The following is a 19,320-nucleotide window of genomic DNA, read 5'->3' on the forward strand; positions in this document are numbered from 1 at the left end:
AGTGAGTGTTATTTGTTCCTATCATGGTCACAAACTCCCAGAGGACACAGGGATCATTAAAATCACCATGTTCACTCTTCTACCAAATACTTGAATGTACAGGATTCCTTGCCTAAAATATAGAAAGGATACCCAACATTCCCTTTAGTACATCTGTCCCAGAAATTTGGGGGACTGACTTCCTGAGGAGCTTCTGGCTCCAGTGGTTGCAGGTACTCATAGCAACAATATTACATCTACCCACTTCTCCAAAATAGTTTATTCTCAAGGAAAATCAAAATAAAATTTTGATCTTCAAATCCCAGCCCACCCATTCTCCATCATGCTCATTTTCTTAGTCCTTAGTATAGATGTGGAATATCTTCACAGCTCACTTAGCCTTGGATCAAAGTGAACTTGCCTAGGTCCTGAAAAGCAATAGAAATCTAATCAATGATTTTTATCCTTGGTATATACTTTGTGAGAAGAATCAGTTATTAGTAATTTCTAGATCTTACTAGTGTCAGTGGTTGATATAATCCAGCTGTTGAAACTTGTGATATAGGATTTGAGGGGACTCCCTTGCCCCAGCTGCCCAAGTGAAGAAAAAAAAAGAGAACGAGAAAGTATATAATTTCCATGTAAATAAATAAGTGAAGAAACGCCCAGATGAGTTTGATTCCCTCCTTTGCATCTCTACTACCCATGCCCCTTTAACAGTGGGGTCAGTTGCCAGAGCATGGCCTTCTGGGACTGAATTCAAGATGTGAAGTCGCAGGATGTAGCTGTTACTGCTTGAGGGACAGAAGCTTGAAGCTGTCATCCAGGATGGACCTCCTGTTGCGTCGTAGCTTTCTTTGCCGATGCTGATACCAGACCACACCACCAAGAGCCAGAGCAATGAGCAGGAGAATGGCACTCATAGAAATTAAAACAGAAGCCAACATATCAATATTCTTTATGGGAATATGCATGCCCAGCATCCTGACATTGCCTTCTCCAATGTCTCTGAGGATTGTTGCTGAAATGGAATAAGAGAAAAATGGGAAACCTGAGCTGAAGAGTATTATAATGGGATGCCATTTGCAACCAACTCCTGGGAAAGAAGAAGTAACTCCATCAAAACTGAACAGAGGAACTGCTCCTATCCCAAAAAAGACCAGCTGATAAAGATGGATTTATAGGTTACAGAGAATTAGTCTGGCAGGATGTCATAGCTGAGAAAGCCCTTAGGAATCACTGAGGTCTGGATACACAACCTCCCCCCCGCCCGCAAGGAAAGAACTAAAACAGAGTAGAAAGAACCTTGATGTATTTCTTCAATTATATAAAAGCTTGTAATGTAAAAATAATAATAGTAAAAGGAATTGGATTTGACATGCGTGTTTCCAGGGGATAGAATCAGGAGTAATGAGTAGTCTCCAGAGAGGCAGTTTGATTCAATCATCTAGCTTATCAATGCTCAATTTGACTATTAGACCATAACAACTGCTTCTCATTGTGCTGGTCTCACTTCTTTGGGTCATGATAAAAACACTGATGTCACATTGATCTTCCTAGGTGAAATGATCCGATTGTCTTAGTTCCTGGCATACAGACTTTTGCTGATTTCCAATTAACCTACAAAGTAAAGCTCAGAAACAATGTAGACATTCCAACTCTCACAGTCAGGCTCTAACTTACCTTTTTAGTTTTCTTTTCTAACTAGCCACAGGAACTCATTCTTTGTTTCCCAGAATAAGTGACTCTCTTTCCAAGACTTTCTGAACACCCTTTCACCCTCTTCATCTTTTTGTCCCCATCTTAAATGTTATGCAGTTCTCTGCAAACCTTTCTTCAATTTAGCTGGTCAATTATTGGTCCTTTCTTCTGTGTTCTCAAAGTATTTCTAGTTTGTATTGCCATGATTTACCTGCCTGGGCCAAGTGACCCCCTCACTTCTGGACTTGTCTCTTGTTTTATAAATGGTGAAAGGCCATAGTTATCTAAGAGTTTTATTGTGAGATTTAAGTGAATATATTTATAGGACATTTAGCATAGCACCTGGAAGATACCAAATGTGCAATAACTTATAGCTGTTTATTTTTGCCCCCTTTTACAATGTACACCAGCAGTGTATTGTTTTTGTGTCTCATTACATTTCTAGACACAAATCTCCTGGAGAGTAATGAGTGTGTCTTACTTGTTTTGGTGTCCCTGGAACTCAGCACATGTTTGATAAATATATAAATGGATGAGTGAACATCTTAAAGAACTGAGAAAAGATGAAATATAATGAGTTCAAATGGAAGCTGGAAAAACAGCCTAGCTCTGAGTCTGCATTCTTCCAGTTACTCTTCTTGTGACCTTGGACAAATTACCTTCCATCTCTGTTTCTCATGTAGAAAATTACTGGGTTTTATTAGACCAACAGTTTTTGAAATTTGTTTTATCCCATTGCAGAACCTTTCTAACAAGTAAAAGTTTATGAGTATGTATGTACACAGAGATATGTATTATGTATATCCAAATATACACACAAAATATGCATATACACACCAAAATATGTGTATATATACAAATACACTCATATGTATGTTCAGCATTCCACTTTTTCAGCTTTAATTTACTTTTTCCCAATCCCTCCAAAACATACCCTAGTCCTCTGGTTGACAATTTATAGGATACTTTGGGAGATTATTAGTACTTTTGCAAACGTAACTGAAAAAATCTCCAGACTAAAATGATGATCTCTAACATCTCTTCTAGCTCTCATAATTTTCTGTGTCTTTCTCAGTCCAGGTACAAATGGTATGAGGGAGAGTGAAAGCACTGTTTGGACCTAGTTTAGGTAGGACAAGAATTTTTACTTTTTTGAACAGTAGAAATGATTGGCTCCAAAGTGTCAATTATTTGGTATTCTATAGATGCAAGAATAAAAATATCTGATGCATACTGGTATGTGTACTAGTTTCATACTGTCTCTGTAATTTATGTCTGTTTATAGCTCCTTCATGTCCAACCCAGTGAAACACTTAATTTTCTTCCCCTTCACACATTACATGGGAAACTAAGATAGCAAACCTTTAACTGGACATGAGGCTGGTTTTAGGGGCCAGAGACAATAAACCTGCTTAGGGAAGCTGAACTTTGAGTTCTTAGCCTGTAAGATTTCTTTTAGAAATCTCAGAATGCTTCTTGCTAGTACTGTAGTCCACCTTTTGGTTAGTAAATCTCATCTTCTAGAGGTACTATCTCTCCCCTCAAGTACATACTACATATAACTACCCAGTTTATGCATTATTCTTCTTACCTTTTCCAATCTCTTTGGTGGTGGTGGTGATAGTGCTTACATGTTCTGGAAAAAAAAATAAGCTAATTAGTTTGTTATTCTTCCTACCAATCCACAGATTTGCTGTGGGCATTGGCATTGGTTAGAATAATTTTCTGAGGTATCCTAAGAAAAATGAAGGTACCTGGAATTAACTACCTTATGGTCAAAGTCAACATTGGTATATGGATTTGATTTTGAGTAGTGACAAAAATATAAGCAAAAACATAGGCTTACAAGTCCGTAAGTCATCCCTCTGCCATTATGTAAATATTTCGTGATACTTCCTATCCACATTCTTATTTCTTTGTCATCCATTCCCACCCTCCATTCAGGAAAGCTCCTTGGCAAACCTACATCCCTACATATTAAACCTCTTCTCAGAACACTTCTTCCTCTTCTGTTCTGGCTTTAATGAGGCTGAGCACTTCTCTGAGGACTATGTTTCTTTTATATCCTCTCAATACTGCTTTGAGATCATTGTTCCTCCCTTTTTTAGTAAATATATATGTCTCTTTTGAGGCTTATGTTATTTGGCTAGAAAACCCAGAACCATTTTTTGTCACTGTTACCTAGTAGTTCTTTTCATTCATGGAAGTCTTTGGTACCTGGCTCAGTCTTCCTCTTCCTCAATTCCCACCATTCACCACTTAAGCTTCATAGTTTCAGGATCTTTTAACTCCCAATAACTTTTGTATCTATTCTTATTCTATCAAAGACTACCATGGCAACATGGTAGTTGGACTTATTATTCAGAACTATTCCATCTCAGAAATATAAAATCTAGTAACAGCCTCCTATTCCTTCAATGCTTTACTGCTATTTATTCCATTTAACCAGTTATACTCACGTCTTAAAGATCTCTAGCTCCTGGATCCTTCTATTTTTTCCCAAACTATTAGCTTCATTTTGTCTTTTTTCCCCCATTCCTGGTCTGGCTAGACTCTGTGGTCTATCACTTCAACTACTAACTTACCAAGAATGTTAGAATCATCTACCAAAACCACAGCAACTGTGCTTTCCCTGTGTTTTCTGATTTACTGAATATTGGTGGAGAAAAATCATGTAATTGTAAGTATCAGTATTCTTTGTGTCCAACTTTAAGCCCTCAATGCTGCCTGCCAATAATTAATTTATTTTTCATCACTCAGAGTAAACTTTGTTTTCCTATCTCCCAGAATGGTTATTTCAAACCTTAGCCCACTATCTTCAAGTTCCTAATCCTACCAACTATCCTTCACTTTCAGCAGATGACTCTGTCTCCTCTCTTACAAAGGAAGCAGAGACCATAAAACTGAAATATTCTTTCTGACAAGTGCCTCGCCCTAATTTAAATATTGATCATTTTCTTTTCTGTCTTTTCTCCCCTTTGAATAAACAAACAAATGTAAAACTTACTCCAGTCTAACTTTTTCATTTTAGCTCCAGCTTTCACTCCCTGTTTCCTCATCAGGAACTTTGTTTCAATAATTAGTCCTTCCTTCCCTATCCATTTTCAACTATTCCCTCTGGTTGGCCAGTTAGTACATATGTAGTTGGAGCAATATTGAATTAGACTATTGTGAGGTATAAACAAACAAAAACACAAATAGCTGAGCTTTATGGGTTGGCTCATTGTCAGAGATATGAGCTGTCCTTTTCCATGAAGATTCTCTGATGATATGTATTGTGAGTCTATTATCTATTAAATCATCTAGATTTTGGATGGCTCGTTATTATACATAGATAAAAACCTGTTGTCCTGAATCTATAGCATCTCGACAACACATCAATTAATCACTTGACTTTGGTTTTAAGGACTGACAAAACACAACAAAGAATTCTGTGAACCTGTCTGTGTAGTAAGGAATAGTACTAGAGTAATAAGTTGAAGCCACATTTTAGCACTATGGGTTACTAGAGAACAAAATTTTTCTAAGATACAGGGTATCATAATGGACAGTTTCTCCTTCTCTGAGGGTAAATAGCAGAGTTGTATTCTCTACACTGGTTTGATAAGCTTCTTTGAATGCCCAAAGACATTTTCAAACTTTCTATTTCTGCTCATAGAGTTCCAATGACTAGAAATCCTAGACTCAGGTCAAGAGGCTCTTAAACAATTAATGACCCAAAGACACAAAGTCCATGGCAGCCTAACCTTCTATGTTCTTGGTGAACAAAATTGGTTGGTAAATAAATTACTCCAGCCATTCACTCTCCATATAAAAATATAAGGCAAAAATGTTTTTTCACCCTTGGTAGCAACTCTTTCTGGGATGAGATGTAATTGAAGGCCAGTATATCCATGTAGCATTAGACCAAGTTGTTCTAAGACAGAAAGAACCTTTTTATAAGCCCCACAAAACAAATCAATTAAGAGATGACTATTAGAATTATATTTATTCTTTTTTTAAAGAAAGGACTCATTTGTCAGATTTCTTGAAACAGTATTTCTAATGAATCTTACAATAACAAATTTATAGTCAAATGAAATATATTTCAAAGGGAGCATATCTATGCTAATAATCAATGCATAGACCCTAGTGATGGGTCTACCCATGTAGACCCATCAGGTTGGGTTAACCCATGTAAAATCAATAGGTGTCAAAATAATTAGGAGGAGGCAGGAGCAAGGGAGCAATGGAAAACGAGAAATGTTAGTTGGGAGAACACCTGGGTGAGGTATCCTCTGTCTTATATCCTGGTTCTTCTGGGATCTGAAAGAAAGGTGCAATTGGTTTCTGGGGATTAATTGTAGGCTACATAAAGTGCTTGAAGTTATCCAGTCTTGGGAGGTTAGACCTTACCTTTTTCGGACAAGACAGTAAAGAGGGTTTCCATGCCAGCATGGACATGATCAGAAACATGGCAGTGCATCAGCCATGTCCCGGGGTTGCTGGCTACCATCTCCACAACCTCAAAGGTCCCTGGGAACAGATCCACCACATCTGCCCGGTAGCTCTCTCCATTCTGCCAAAAGATTGGGGGTGAAAGAGAAGAAATGAAGGGTAAAGAGATAATCTCAGGGTTTATAGAAGCTAAAAAGCTTAAATATCACAATCAGGGACATCACAATCAGGGACATGGGACTCCAAGATTCATAGATTCATAGATTACATTACTGCTCTCTAGAGCAGCTTAAAGAGCTGACTTTATTCACCATCCCTATAAACCCATCCACACAAACTGGATCAACAAAAGAGACCCTCTTCCTACTTTTCCTTAAAGTGTTTCAAAGTAAAAACATTCCAGTTTCCTCTGGGAGCTAAAATTAGTATCTCATACTTTTCAGCAGGCTGAAATCTGGGGAATTTGGCTTAAGCCTTGACTCCTAGGAAGGAATCAAATATTTCCTTTAGAAATTGAACTCAATTTAGATTCCCCTCCATGCTATTACCTTTATCATACTTCTATATCTTTAATTCTATATCAGTGCCTTCAACTCTGTCCTCTTCCCCTAAAACTAAATCTTTTTCAAAACCTACATGTTGTTCCATGTAGCTCCTGAATTGAAGTTCTTCTTATAATGGATTAAGAAATTTCATAGATTCTGAGACATCACTCTGAACTTTCTTGCCCTTAGGAGCATTGTTCACTATCTCTTCAGTCCTTGTCTGAGATCCAATTACATAAAGATTTCTTCAACCTACTTATACCGTAAATGAGCTACTCATTTTTTTCTTTTTTTTTTTTTGAGGCTATGATTAAATTCTTTTTTTTTTATTTATTTTTTATTGGTGTTCAATTTACTAACATACAGAATAAAACTGACCCTGGAATACACGACCAAACTAGAATTCCCAGCACAATTCTCCATGTACAAGACCTTTCTTCTTTTAACTAATATCTTGTTCCTTAAGAAGCTGTTACCATCTTCCTTAATGATATTCAAAGCATTCCTCTAATCACCCTTGAGGTACTCAGCTATTTTCTAGCTCACCCGATATAGGAAGCTCTCTGCATGGAAGTGGACAGTGTGTAGGTCAATATCTTGGCCCATGGCCAGCATATACCAGGCCACTCGTTCTCCTTGGTACATGGTGAGCCCCCTGAGGTTGCTGTAGAGCTTTCCATTAATGGCTGTAAAAAAAAAAAGTCTTATATCTCTCATTTTTACACCCCATTTCCACTAGGAAGTCCCTAATCATGCCTGATGATAGCAATAACTTCTTAACTTTTCTAATCTCTATTCCATTTGTCTCCCTAGAGTCTATCTTACACATTGGGGTTATCAGAGTGGTCTTTCTAAATAACTAATCTGACCAGGTCTTTCTACTGCTTAAAACACTATAATAGTTCCCTCCTGCTTAAAAGATCAAGACCATGGCTCCTTACTTCAGCCAATAAGGTCTTTGCAAATATAATCCCAAGCCACTTTCCCATACTCATCTTCCATTATCTAACACATTTATTCAAATTAAAGTGTTTTATTCACCATCCTCCATATGTCCCCATATGCATGTTCTTTGTGTCCTTCCTCATGCTTCTGATTTTTCCCCCTAGAAATACTGCCTTCTTTCATTCATCCTTTCAAAGCCCAGTCACCTTATACAAGAACACTTCCTTCATCTTTTTAGTACCTTTCATTCCCTGCATCACCTACTACAGAACCCCTCCAATATTGTTTGCGCTACTATTTGGAACTCATCAGAAACTCCTTTCTACACTTACTTATCTTTCAACTTGTGGAAGCTCATATCCCCAACTAGACTATTGATTCATAATAAGCAAAAAGTGAATGTATGTACTATACTAATATAGTTTCCTTATATTCTTCATAGCACCCAGCAGACATCTTAGCCTATAATACATCCTAACTAAAAAAGGATTTGTCATGTTCTTGGAATTAATGATATTAATGCATTATCTGTTTCTTCCTAGGCCACATCCGATGCTCTAAAGACAATGAATTACCCATAGACATGTTAATTCACATTATCAGGACTATGTCCAGGACACATTCTTATTCCCCTCATGTTTTCATGGAGGGAAAGTAATTTTTATTCTACACTCCAAGAGGGGAAATAGTTAAAGGAACATTTGTAGCCTGTCTCTGTGTTTACCCCAACCAAATTGTGAATTTGATAAAAAGGAACTAAAATTGTTCAACTCCACCCCCTCCAAATATTTTGTCTCTTAAATCAGTCTGACCACATAAAAGAATACAAATGAATTTACTACTCCATTATAGAGAAGATTCTACCCCTGCAAAGGGGAGGGCAGGTGTTATTTATGTCAATGTCAGGATAGAAAATCTATCCACTGCAGGGGCAGTATTAGCAAGTCCATTTAGTTTCAGAAATAATTCAGTTTTCTAATTAACCTTCTTAGTAACCTCATATTTGATTTCAGAATATCTATCTTTTAAAAAAATTAATTGCTCTAGGAATCTGGAAGAGAAGGGAAGGATATATTATTTATTTTCCCTCAGACCCCAATATTGTCTTTCTGTCTCCAGTACCAGCATTCAGAAAGTGTTAAACAAATACCTGATAAGTAAGTAGATGGACTGATACCTGAAGAGTTTGGATGAATGAACACATAAACAGATAAAAATTGGCATTAGCCAAATAAATGGTTATGTGTAAGGTCTAATTGTGCTCTAATTCCCTTTTACTCCTGAGAAACTTATTTCTCTGAATTGACAGGAGCTAAAAAGTTCACATTGTCGTTTGTGAATCTTCTATTCCGATGTGAATCACTTACAACTCCGTCAAGGGGAAATAGCTAAAATCTATGTGACAATGAGATACTAATTTTGAGTTCCTTTGGAGTCACTATCAAAGCTGCACCTTATTCTCAGTTGAGGTCAAAGAAATATTGCACTAGAAAGGATGGTGAGAAATCACTTTATACATTTCAATATATTTAAGTTCTCACTCTTATTTGAGATTTTCTCTTGTTTGTGAAATGATACACAGATTTCTGAAACAAAGGAAGGCATGGATGTAAAATTTCCTTCCCAAACCCATCCATGCATCAAAAAGCTCTTCATTGTATGTCGTATAAATCCCGCATTCTATTCTATGAGGCTGTCTCCTCCAATGCTTCCATTTGTAAATTGAAACTTTGTTTTTAATATCAACTAAAAGACAAGTTGTCCTTCATCTATCTATATTGCAATCTATTGAGAAAGTAGATCCCAGATCCAGAGTAGTAAAGAAATACCATGATATTGAGAGATTAAACTCAGGATTTTAAAGCAAAGGAGTCATTAGCAGCCAACTCACAAGGTACATTGAAGGTCATAAATGTCCATCTTCCTTTTCTAGTGTGTTAAGATATGCTGGTATCACCACAATAACTTTACAGAGTTAGCCTCTTACTTTATGGGCAATCTGATCCAATGTGGACTACTTATCTGATTTTTGTATATAAACGCACAATAATAGGAGACACTTCTTTTAATTTGTCACTTATCACCTTACTACCTTCCTTCCATCCTTTCAAGAATTATGCTGCCTTAGGTAGTGATAGGCCTATCATATACCCCCATGCAACCTATGGGGAGTTCTTTGGAAGAGGGATAGGTTCTTTTCTACAGACCATGCATTTTATTGCTCTCCAGAAAAGTATCATCCTGTAGGTTAACATGGTCTGGCTCCTGGGGCCCATGGGTTGCTACATTCTCTTCCAGATACCAAGACTGGTTCTCATCAAAGATTAAGAATAACAAAGCAAATTCTCGGTCCATGTCATTCCGTCCTCCATAGGGCTCCAGGGTGCCCTTTCGGCAGATGGTCAAGGGTCCAACCAAGCCACTATACATGTCCTGAAAATGGGAGAAAGGAGGATATAGTAAACAACATGGAGTTACTCCTGAGTAGCAGTGCTTTATAGGGTGCCAGGCTGGCATCCAAGTCTACTGTGCTCAGTAATTTTTCATAATGTCTTACATTTTTAAGGATCTCCACTATATAAAGTACATGCAATTCCATTGTGGTGCCTTCCCCAGGTACCCTTTTATCATCTCCTCCAAGGAGAAGTAATCACTCTCTCATAGATCTCCCATAGCACTTTCTATTATATAGCTCTCTCTCTCTCTCTCTCTCTCTCTATATATATATATATATATATATATATATATATATATACATACTCTTTGAATATATATTATCTTTATCATCTAAAACACCAGGTAAAATGTCTAAAATATAGTAGTCTTTCAATAAATGATTGCTGACAACTGGCTGTGAAGAGTTGGCTAGGTAAATAAATTCATTTTTCAGATGAGTAAACAGGGAGATAATGACTCATCTAAAGTCACTACAAAGGCAAAAGTGAACCAAATTTGGGGCTAAAACTTCAATCTCTTGACAACCAATCTTAGACTTTTTAAATGAGAGTGTACTGACTTACAAGATCCAAGAAAAAGAAACTAAGAGGAAACCTTTAAGACAAATATGTGGTGTTACCTATTCCCTTCATCCCTCCCTCTATTAAAATAAGCCCCATATTTGAGAAATTTTCCCCAAACTCTGGGATCCAGTATTTCAGGACTGGGCTCTGCCATTTATGAGACTCACCTCCAGGAAACCAATATTGTCTTTACCTTGATGGGATCCACTGCAGAATAATAGATCCAGGAAACACAAGCAGAATCATTGGGCCCTGGGCCAGATCTTTCTGGGATGTTCCATTGGTATGTGAGAACCTCACCTAGGAAGGGTAATAGGGATCTCCAGTTGGGCCACATCAAATTTTTTCCCAACTTTCAGGCCCCCCAAGGGCCTATGGTGGGTAAGCCTCAGGATCTTAAAGATCTTTTTCCATTATTTTCATGCCAAGTCTCCATTTTATTTTGTGACTTTGCTTTTCTTCCTCCTGAGACACTCTCAGCCTCTCTTCTACCATCCATATCTGTAAAAGCCCAGATCCAATCCTTTGGTAAAGCGGTTCTAAACCTCTTCTCTCTGCTTATAATGTCCTGCCTCCTTTCTTTTTTTTGGCTCTGTTTCATTATCTTTTTCCTCTTGCTGCCTCCTACATTCAGCTGTTTCCCCAAGGCTCTGTATTTAGTCCCCTACTTATCTTTTCATACTCTCCCCATGGAAATTTTTAATTACCTTCTGGTGTTACGATTTATACATTGATGACTCTTAAATACTTAAGCAGACCTCCCTTGCCATTAAGCTCCAATCTGAAATTTTTAATTAGATACTGGGCATCTTTTGAAGATTGTTCTGACAACATATCAAAAACTGAATTTTTTCTGAATTCACCCCCCTCCTTTGAAAAAAGAACCTGTTTACTTAATCTGTGCTCCCAGTATCTAGTAATGACATCAATACCTTCCTACTTATCCAGACTCAAAACTTTAGTCTTCTTTGTCTTCCCAGGTTTACACACTCCAAATGCAACTAAATAATAAATTCCACTGATTATATCTCTACAATATATTGTATTGCCATGCTCTCCTCTTTCCAATTCCCAATAATACTACTCTAGTATATACCCTTATTTTCTCAAAGGGACTATTACAAAACCTCCTAACATGTTTCTCTGCCTCCAAATTTTGTCCTTTCCTAATTGTCTTCTAACTGATGCCATATTAATTTTTATAACAGTTTTAAGATATACTTTTCATACCACGCAGCTTACACATTAAAAGTGTATAATTCAATGAGTTTTAGTATATTCACAGGATTTTTTAAATCACCACAATCAATTTTTGAAAGATCATTGCCACTAAAAAATAAAATCTCTTCACTCTTTAGCCATCATTCTCTAATCACCCACTCACCCAATCTTTGGACAACCCTAATCTACTTTATGTCTCTATAGATTCACCCATTTTTAGTATTTTATACAAATTCAATTATAGGATGTCAGCAAGTTGGTAGACTAAGGAGGTCTCAATGCTCATTTGCTCCCACAATAACAACAAAAATAAGGAATAAACAACTATATGCCCACAAAATAGCTCTAAGAGAGCTTCAGAATATAATGAAGAAATTTTAGCAATCCAACAGGGCAAAAACCTGAACATGGCCGTATTTAAAAAGTGTAGGAAGTATCTTACCTATATCATCCCAGTCTGGCACAGATGGCACCAAGGGGGAACACCCATGGTGGAAAAGAAAAGGTGGACCCCAACAGCCCTCACCACCAGGGAGTCTTTCTTGGCACTGACCCCAGCCAACTGAGTTACCTGGAGTCCATGCCATTCTGCCATTTCTACAAGAAAGAATCATTACCACTCTACCCCAACCCAAGAGGTTGTAGCTTATCTGTCCCACCAGAGGAGCTGCAATCATCTTGTCTCCCAAGAAGGAGCCTCCATTGCCCTACCCTTAAGGAGCCACTGCCAATCTTCCTTACTCACAAGGAGTCACAGGCTATTTGCTTCCAATTCCACAAGGAGTAATTGTTGCTGTGTTTCCTCAGAGAAGGAGCTGCTACTGCTATACTCCCCTAGGAGACACCAGCATTGCATACCTCCAAGAAGAAGCTGCTACCACTCTAGGACTCACACCCAGAAAAAAAAATGCTGCTCTTCTGGTTTACCCATCGGAGGAAGAACCATCAGTTTTACATTTTCCGGGAGATGGAGCTGTTGTTTCTGTCTTACCCTAGAAGGAGCTTCTAGTGCTCCACAAACCCCACCAAGAAGAAACTGCTTTAACTCCCCACCTTAAGAGCCATAGGCACTGTTCTCCCAGAAGGAGCTACTAAAATCCTCAAAACACCTAAGAAGGATCCACTTATGACCTGTCTCCCCACAATGAGATACTATCTCTGTGTTCTCCCAAAGTAGGAGCCACTACTGCACTGATCCTCTACAAAAGGAGCTGCTATTTCTGAGCCCCCCAAAGTAGCCAGCTCTGCTACGGCTACCTTACTCAGAAAGAACCATTGCTGCTTCACTCCATCTAGAAGTAGTTGCCACTTTTCACTTTCTTAATGGTGTACTGTGAAGCACAATTTTTTTTTCAATTTTGAGGAAGTCCAATTTATTTATTATTTAGTCGCTTGTGCTTTTAGTGTTGTATCTAAGAAACCATTTTCTAATTCAAGGTCACAAATTTTCACGTTTTCTTTTAAAATTTTTGTAGCTTTGGCTCTTACATTTAGATGTTTGATCCATTTTGAGTTAGTGTTTTTATATGGTGAGAGGTTGGGGGTCCAACTCCATTGTTTACCATGTAGATATCTATGTCTCAGCACCATTTTTTGAAAAGACTATTATTTCTCCATTAAAAAGTCTTGGAACCCTTGTTAAAAATTGACCATAAATAATAGTGAAAGGGAATACAGGGGAAAGGAGGAAAAATAAGTGGGAAATATCAGAAAGGGAGACAGAACATGGAAGACTCCTAACTCTGGGAAATGAACTAGGGGTGGTGGAGGGGAGGTGGGCGGGTGGTGGGGGTGACTGGGTAGCGAGCACTGAGGTGGGCACTTGATGGGATGAGCACTGGGTGTTATTCTGTATGTTGGCAAATTTAACACCAATAAAAATAAATTTATTATTTAAAAAAATAGCCAAACTGTGGAAGGAGCCTCGGTGTCCAACGAAAGATGAATGGATAAAGAAGATGTGGTTTATGTATACAATGGAATATTACTCAGCCATTAGAAATGACAAATACCCACCATTTGCTTCAACATGGATGGAACTGGAGGGTATTATGCTGAGTGAAATAAGTCAATCAGAGAAGGACAAACATTATATGTTCTCATTCATTTGGGGAATATAAATAATCGTGAAAGGGAATATAAGGGAAGGGAGAAGAAGTGTGTGGGAAATATCAGAAAGGGATACAGAACATAAAGACTCCTAACTCTGGGAAACAAACTAGGGGTGGTGGAAAGGGAGGAGGCAGGGGGTGGGGGTGAATGGGTGACAGGCACTGAGGGGGGCACTTGATGGGATGAGCACTGGGTGTTATTCTGTATGTTGGCAAATTGAACATCAATAAAAAATAAATTTATTACAAAAAAATATAAATAAAAAGTGAAAAAAAATTGACCATAAATACAAGGGTCTATTTCTGTACTCTCAATTTTATTTCATTAATTTATGTATCTTTGTGCCATTACCACACAGTCTTGATTATTGTAGCTTAAAATTAAGTTTTGAAATTGGTACTTGTAAGTTCTCCAACCTTGTTACTGTTTTCGAAGGTTGTTTTGCTGTATGATATCAATCTTTCCCAAACCTCTCTTTGTTCATGTAATTATTCTGTTCAAAATTTTAATGGGTCCCTTAAACCTAAAGAATGAAGTACAAACACTTTATCCAAGCAGCCAGGCCCTTTCTAACTCAGCCCTGGCTTATCTTTTAGCCTTATTTCTTACCTTTCCTACTTCTACAAAACAGACACTGGCCAAACTTTACTAATTATTTACCTTTGAGCATATCCCATACTTTCACAGCTCTGTACTTTGATCGTGTTATTCTCTTTACCTAAATCATCCTCCAATCTCTCCATTGGGTTTTAGACTACTTCATTCAACTGTCTACCTGACACTTAAATTTGTCTAATTTTCATCTCAAACTCATAAAAAAGTATATCTTTGACTTGTCTCTCAAATGTCCTCCTCTTATCTCAGTGAATAATGAAACCAGTTGTTGAAGCCAGAAGTCAGGATCTATCTTTTATTATTTTCTTCCATATCCATCATCAAGTTCTGAAAGATCTACCTAAGAAATATATCCCTTATCCATCCATTTCTATTTGTCTCCATTGCTACTATCCTAATCTAGACCAATATCTTCAATCACCTAAATAATCATAGTAGATATCTAAATGGTTCCTCTCATAACAGATGCTCCACATAAAAACAAATGTAATCTTTTAAAATATAAAGTGGACAATGACACACCCTGTAAAAGCTTTCCATTATAATCAACAATGAAATAAAATCTCTTGATTACTATGGATTGTAATGCTTTATTTAATATTTTCGTTGATCTCTCCAAACTCATCTCCTACTTTTATCCATATTACTCAGTATTCTACAACTATACTTCCTCCTTCTTACTCCTCAAACATACTGAAATTATTCCTATATCAAGCTATTTTTACAAGTGGTTGAAGCCGTTCTGAACTTTTCTTAATATGTCTCATTTCCATGTATCATTCAAGTATTAGTCCAAACATCACTTCTTCAGAAGGGCCTTTTCTGACCATAGTAGCCAAGCTTTCACCTTTGTAACCAGAATACATAAAGAACACTCAAGTCAACAATATGAAAACAAAGAACCTGGGCAGCCTGGGGTATGATCCTGGAGACCCGGGATCGAGTCCCATATCGGGCTCCCTGCATGGAGCCTGCTTCTGCCTCTGCCTTCATCTCTGCCTCTTCTTTCTCTCTCTGTGTCTCTATGAATAAATAAGTAAAAAAATCTTTAAACAGAAAAAGAAGAGAACAAACAACCTAATTAAAAAATGGGAACGTTTTTGAAAAGAAACTTGACTCCTTTGAACTCTAAGGAGCAGGAAGGTGGTGGTGGAGTAGGAGAATCAGCCTATGAACACAATAACTATCAAATCAACATAAATAGCCCAGACAATGACCTGAAGTCTGACAGAATAGAATCCACAACTAAAAGGAGAGAAGAGGCCACATCAAAGAAGGTAGGAAGTGTGGAAACGTGGTTAAGATGAAAACTGGATCACCACTGCTGTGGAGGTGGGAGAAGGATAAGACAGAGAGGAGCACATAGGGAATTAAAAGAATATTGGGATCCCTGGGTGGCGCAGCAGTTTGGCGCCTGCCTTTGGCCCAGGGCACGATCCTGGAGACCCGGGATTGAATCCCACATCGGGCTCCCAGTGCATGGAGTCTGCTTCTCCCTCTGCCTATGTCTCTACCTCTCTCTCTCTCTCTCTGTGACTATCATAAATAAATAAAAATTTAAAAAAATGATATTTAAAAAATAAAAAAAATAAAAGGAGAGTATTTCCCCAAAGCCATTGACTTGGAAAATTAAAAGGGTTGAATTTATTTATTCATTCATTCATTCATTCATTCATTCATGAGAGACATAGAGAGAGGCAGAGACACAGGCAGAAGGAGAAGCAGGCTCCCTGTGGGGAGCTGTGGAGGCCGAAAACAAATTGGAGCCACTCCATTATGAGTTTAACATTGGCATGAGCACAGCCATTTTAATTTCAGCAGCCATCTCAAGTCACTGTGGCCAGGTTCTGAACTCCAAGCTACTCCAGTTACAGGCAAAATCACAAAGGGAGCAAGAGCTTGTGAAACCTCTTTACTGGAAATTCTCACACCCCCTCCCTTACTTAAAAACCCCACCTTACCCCTAGACCAGCCCATAAAAAACCCAGTTGTAACCCACCTCAGGGTCCAAGTCCCTGCTCTGCTGTGATGGGTATACTTGGACCCAAGCTTGAGCTTGTTAATAAGCCCTTGTGTGCTTGCATCAGTGTCAGCTCCTTGGTGATTTCTCAGGTTTGCAATCTTGGACACAACATTTGGGGGCTTGTCTGGGATCCAAGAGACCCCCAGGGCCCCATCCGGAGGGTCCCACACATGGTGAGTGCACTCAACTTTTTCCACCTTTTGTGCACATATTTTCTGAGAGCTCTATATTGTATTTTCACCTGTAGGGATTCCAATCTGTATTAGGTCAACATTGGCTTAGGCAGATGTGCTGGCAGGCCATCGACCGGGGGTCTTGAGGAAACGTCCCTTGCCCCCGCCAGGAGGACAGAGTCCTCATCTGTAAGGAGGACTGAAGACCTCATCTGTAAGGAGGGCTGACTGCCAGCCCTCTGGTTTATATTCTATTTTGTCTCTGCGGCCAACTGGAATGTTTGTGTTACTGTGTCTTTGTTAACTGTCATAACTGTCTGTGCCTTGGTGTGGACTGGGGACATAATGGGGCAGACACAAACCACCCCCGTCTCTTATGCTCTTCCACTCCTCGGACGTTAGGGAAAGAGCTCATAATCTGAGCATAGACATAAGGAGAGGGAAATTTCAGACTTACTGCATATCAGAATGGCCAACCTTTGACGCAGGATGGCCCCAAGAAGGAAATTTCTACCTACCTATTATCTTACAGGTTAAGGCCGTGATCTTCAGGGATAAACCGGAGGGCCACCCTGACCAGGTGCCCTACATCCTGGCTTGGCAGGACATGATGGAGAATCCCCCTTCTTGGCTAAAACTATTTTTACCCCCTAAATCAGGACCTACCAAGATTCTAGCCCTGTGAAAGGCCGAGAAGGAGACTGACTCTAAGACCAAAAAGCCCCTTTATCCGGTCTTGCAAGATTCCTCCCTGAAGGACCTGATTCTCCCACCACCCTACCCAATGCCCTCTCGCCCTTCCACCGCCCTCCCATCAGAGGCACTGGGGGCTGCAGAAGGGGCGCCACCCCTCCCTGACGAGGGAGTTCCTGTGTACAGCCAGCAGCAGGGACTCGCAGACGGACCCACTGGGAAGCCCCACCCCCTAATGCGGGGTGGTGGACTCCACCGCCCTTCCCCTCTGTGCCATGGGACCCCCCCCAGTGAGACTGGAAGACAGCCGTTGTTATATTGGCCATTCTCCACCAGTGATTTATATAATTGGAAAACCCAGAATGCAAAGTTCTCTGATAATTCAAAAGATCTAATCGGGCTTTTAGATCCTGTTCTCTTTACCCACCAGCCTACTTGGGATGACTGCCAACAGCTCTTGCAGATTCTCTTCACCACCGAAGAGAGAGAACAAATTCAGTTGGAAGCTCGAAGTCTGTCCTGGGAGAGGACAGAGAGCCAACTCAAAACCCGGACCTCATAAATGCTGCCTTCCCCTTATTCCGCCCTACCTGGGACTACAACTTGACTGAAGGTAAGGAGAGACTCCGGGTCTACCACCAGACTCTAATGGCAGGTCTCAAGGCTGCCACATGCAAGCCTACAAATCTGGCCAAGGTATATGATGTAAGACAAGGTAAGAATGAGAGTTCAGCAGATTTCTAAGAGAGAATCATAGAGGCTTTTAGGCAGTACATCCCTATGAACCCAGAAGCCCCAGAAACAAAGGCCACAATTATCATGGCTTTTGTTATCCAGGCCACACCAGACATCAAAAGAAAATTGCAAAGAGTAGAGAGACTAGGAGAAAAGAACTTGCAGGACTTAATAATAGTAGCAGAAAAAGTTTCTAATAATAGAGAAAGTCCTGAGGAGCAACAAACTAAACTAAGCAACTAGCAGACCTGAAACCTGGCCAAGATCCTGCTGGCCACAATCATGGATGACCCACAGGAAAAACAAAGGCACCTCAAGAAGCTAGCTTCAGGGACAGCTTGCCTTTAGCACCCAAGAGCCAAGACCTTTTCACCTTTGAATGGACGGACAATCACCTGGACAGCTCACCTGGACTCGACTGCCACAAGGATTCAAAAATTCAACAACCATCTTCGATGAGGCCTTACATGAAGACTTGGGTGAGTTCCGTTCTGAGCACCCTCATTTGACCTTATTGCAATATGTAGATGATATCCTGTTGGTGGTGGAGGACCAGGACACATGCCTATGAGGCACCAAGGACTTGCTCCAGAACATAGCAGCTCTAGGATACCAGGCCTTAGCTAAAAAAGCCCAGATCTGCAGAACAGAGGTGAGCTACCTAGGATACAAATTAAAGGATGGACAAAGATGGTTGATGGATGCACGGAAGGAAACTGTCCTGAGGATCCCAGAGCTGCAAACTGTTCACCAGGTATGTGAATTCCTGGGGTCAGCAGGGTTCTGTCAATTATGGATTCTGGGTTTTTCCAAGATGGCCAGACCCCTCTATGAGGCCACCAGGCATCAGCAAAATTTTGAATAGACAGAGGCCATGAACAAAGCCTTTAATGACCTTAAACAGGCATTGCTGTCTGCCCTGGCTCTCGGGTTGCCCAACCTAACCAAGCCCTTCTACCTGTATGTGGGCAGGAAAGATGGGGTGGAAAAAAGGGTCCTTGTCAGTACATAGGTCCTTGGAAGAGACCCATAGCCTATCTCTCCAAAAAGGTGGTCACAGTGGCTGTTGGATGGCCCCCATGCTTAAAAATTATTGCTGCGGTGGCCACTACATTCAAGGA

The 19,320-nt window shown here is 39.5% G+C and overlaps 1 protein-coding gene across 5 annotated transcripts in view; it reads right to left on the bottom strand.

The window, feature by feature from the left end:
• Nucleotides 1–244: 244 nt before the first annotated feature.
• The window catches only part of HEPH (hephaestin), a 107,409-nt gene continuing 88,333 nt past the window's right edge, over nucleotides 245–19,320 (bottom strand). For 3 of the 5 annotated variants that reach the window (XM_077887370.1, XM_077887369.1, XM_077887368.1), the window contains exons 16-21: nucleotides 10,821–10,927; nucleotides 9,815–10,040; nucleotides 7,209–7,348; nucleotides 6,076–6,238; nucleotides 3,272–3,316; nucleotides 245–1,000 (exon numbers count right to left, since the gene is read on the bottom strand). In XM_077887370.1, coding sequence (XP_077743496.1) covers nucleotides 768–1,000; nucleotides 3,272–3,316; nucleotides 6,076–6,238; nucleotides 7,209–7,348; nucleotides 9,815–10,040; nucleotides 10,821–10,927 — 914 coding nt within the window. In that variant the 3' untranslated portion in view covers nucleotides 245–767. The remainder of the gene's footprint in view (nucleotides 1,001–3,271; nucleotides 3,317–6,075; nucleotides 6,239–7,208; nucleotides 7,349–9,814; nucleotides 10,041–10,820; nucleotides 10,928–19,320) is intronic. The other 2 variants (XR_013374369.1, XM_077887371.1) reach the window with 2 other exon arrangements.

The sequence above is a fragment of the Canis aureus genome, chromosome X (genome assembly GCF_053574225.1).
Source record: "Canis aureus isolate CA01 chromosome X, VMU_Caureus_v.1.0, whole genome shotgun sequence".
Classification (NCBI taxonomy): Eukaryota; Metazoa; Chordata; class Mammalia; order Carnivora; family Canidae; genus Canis; species Canis aureus.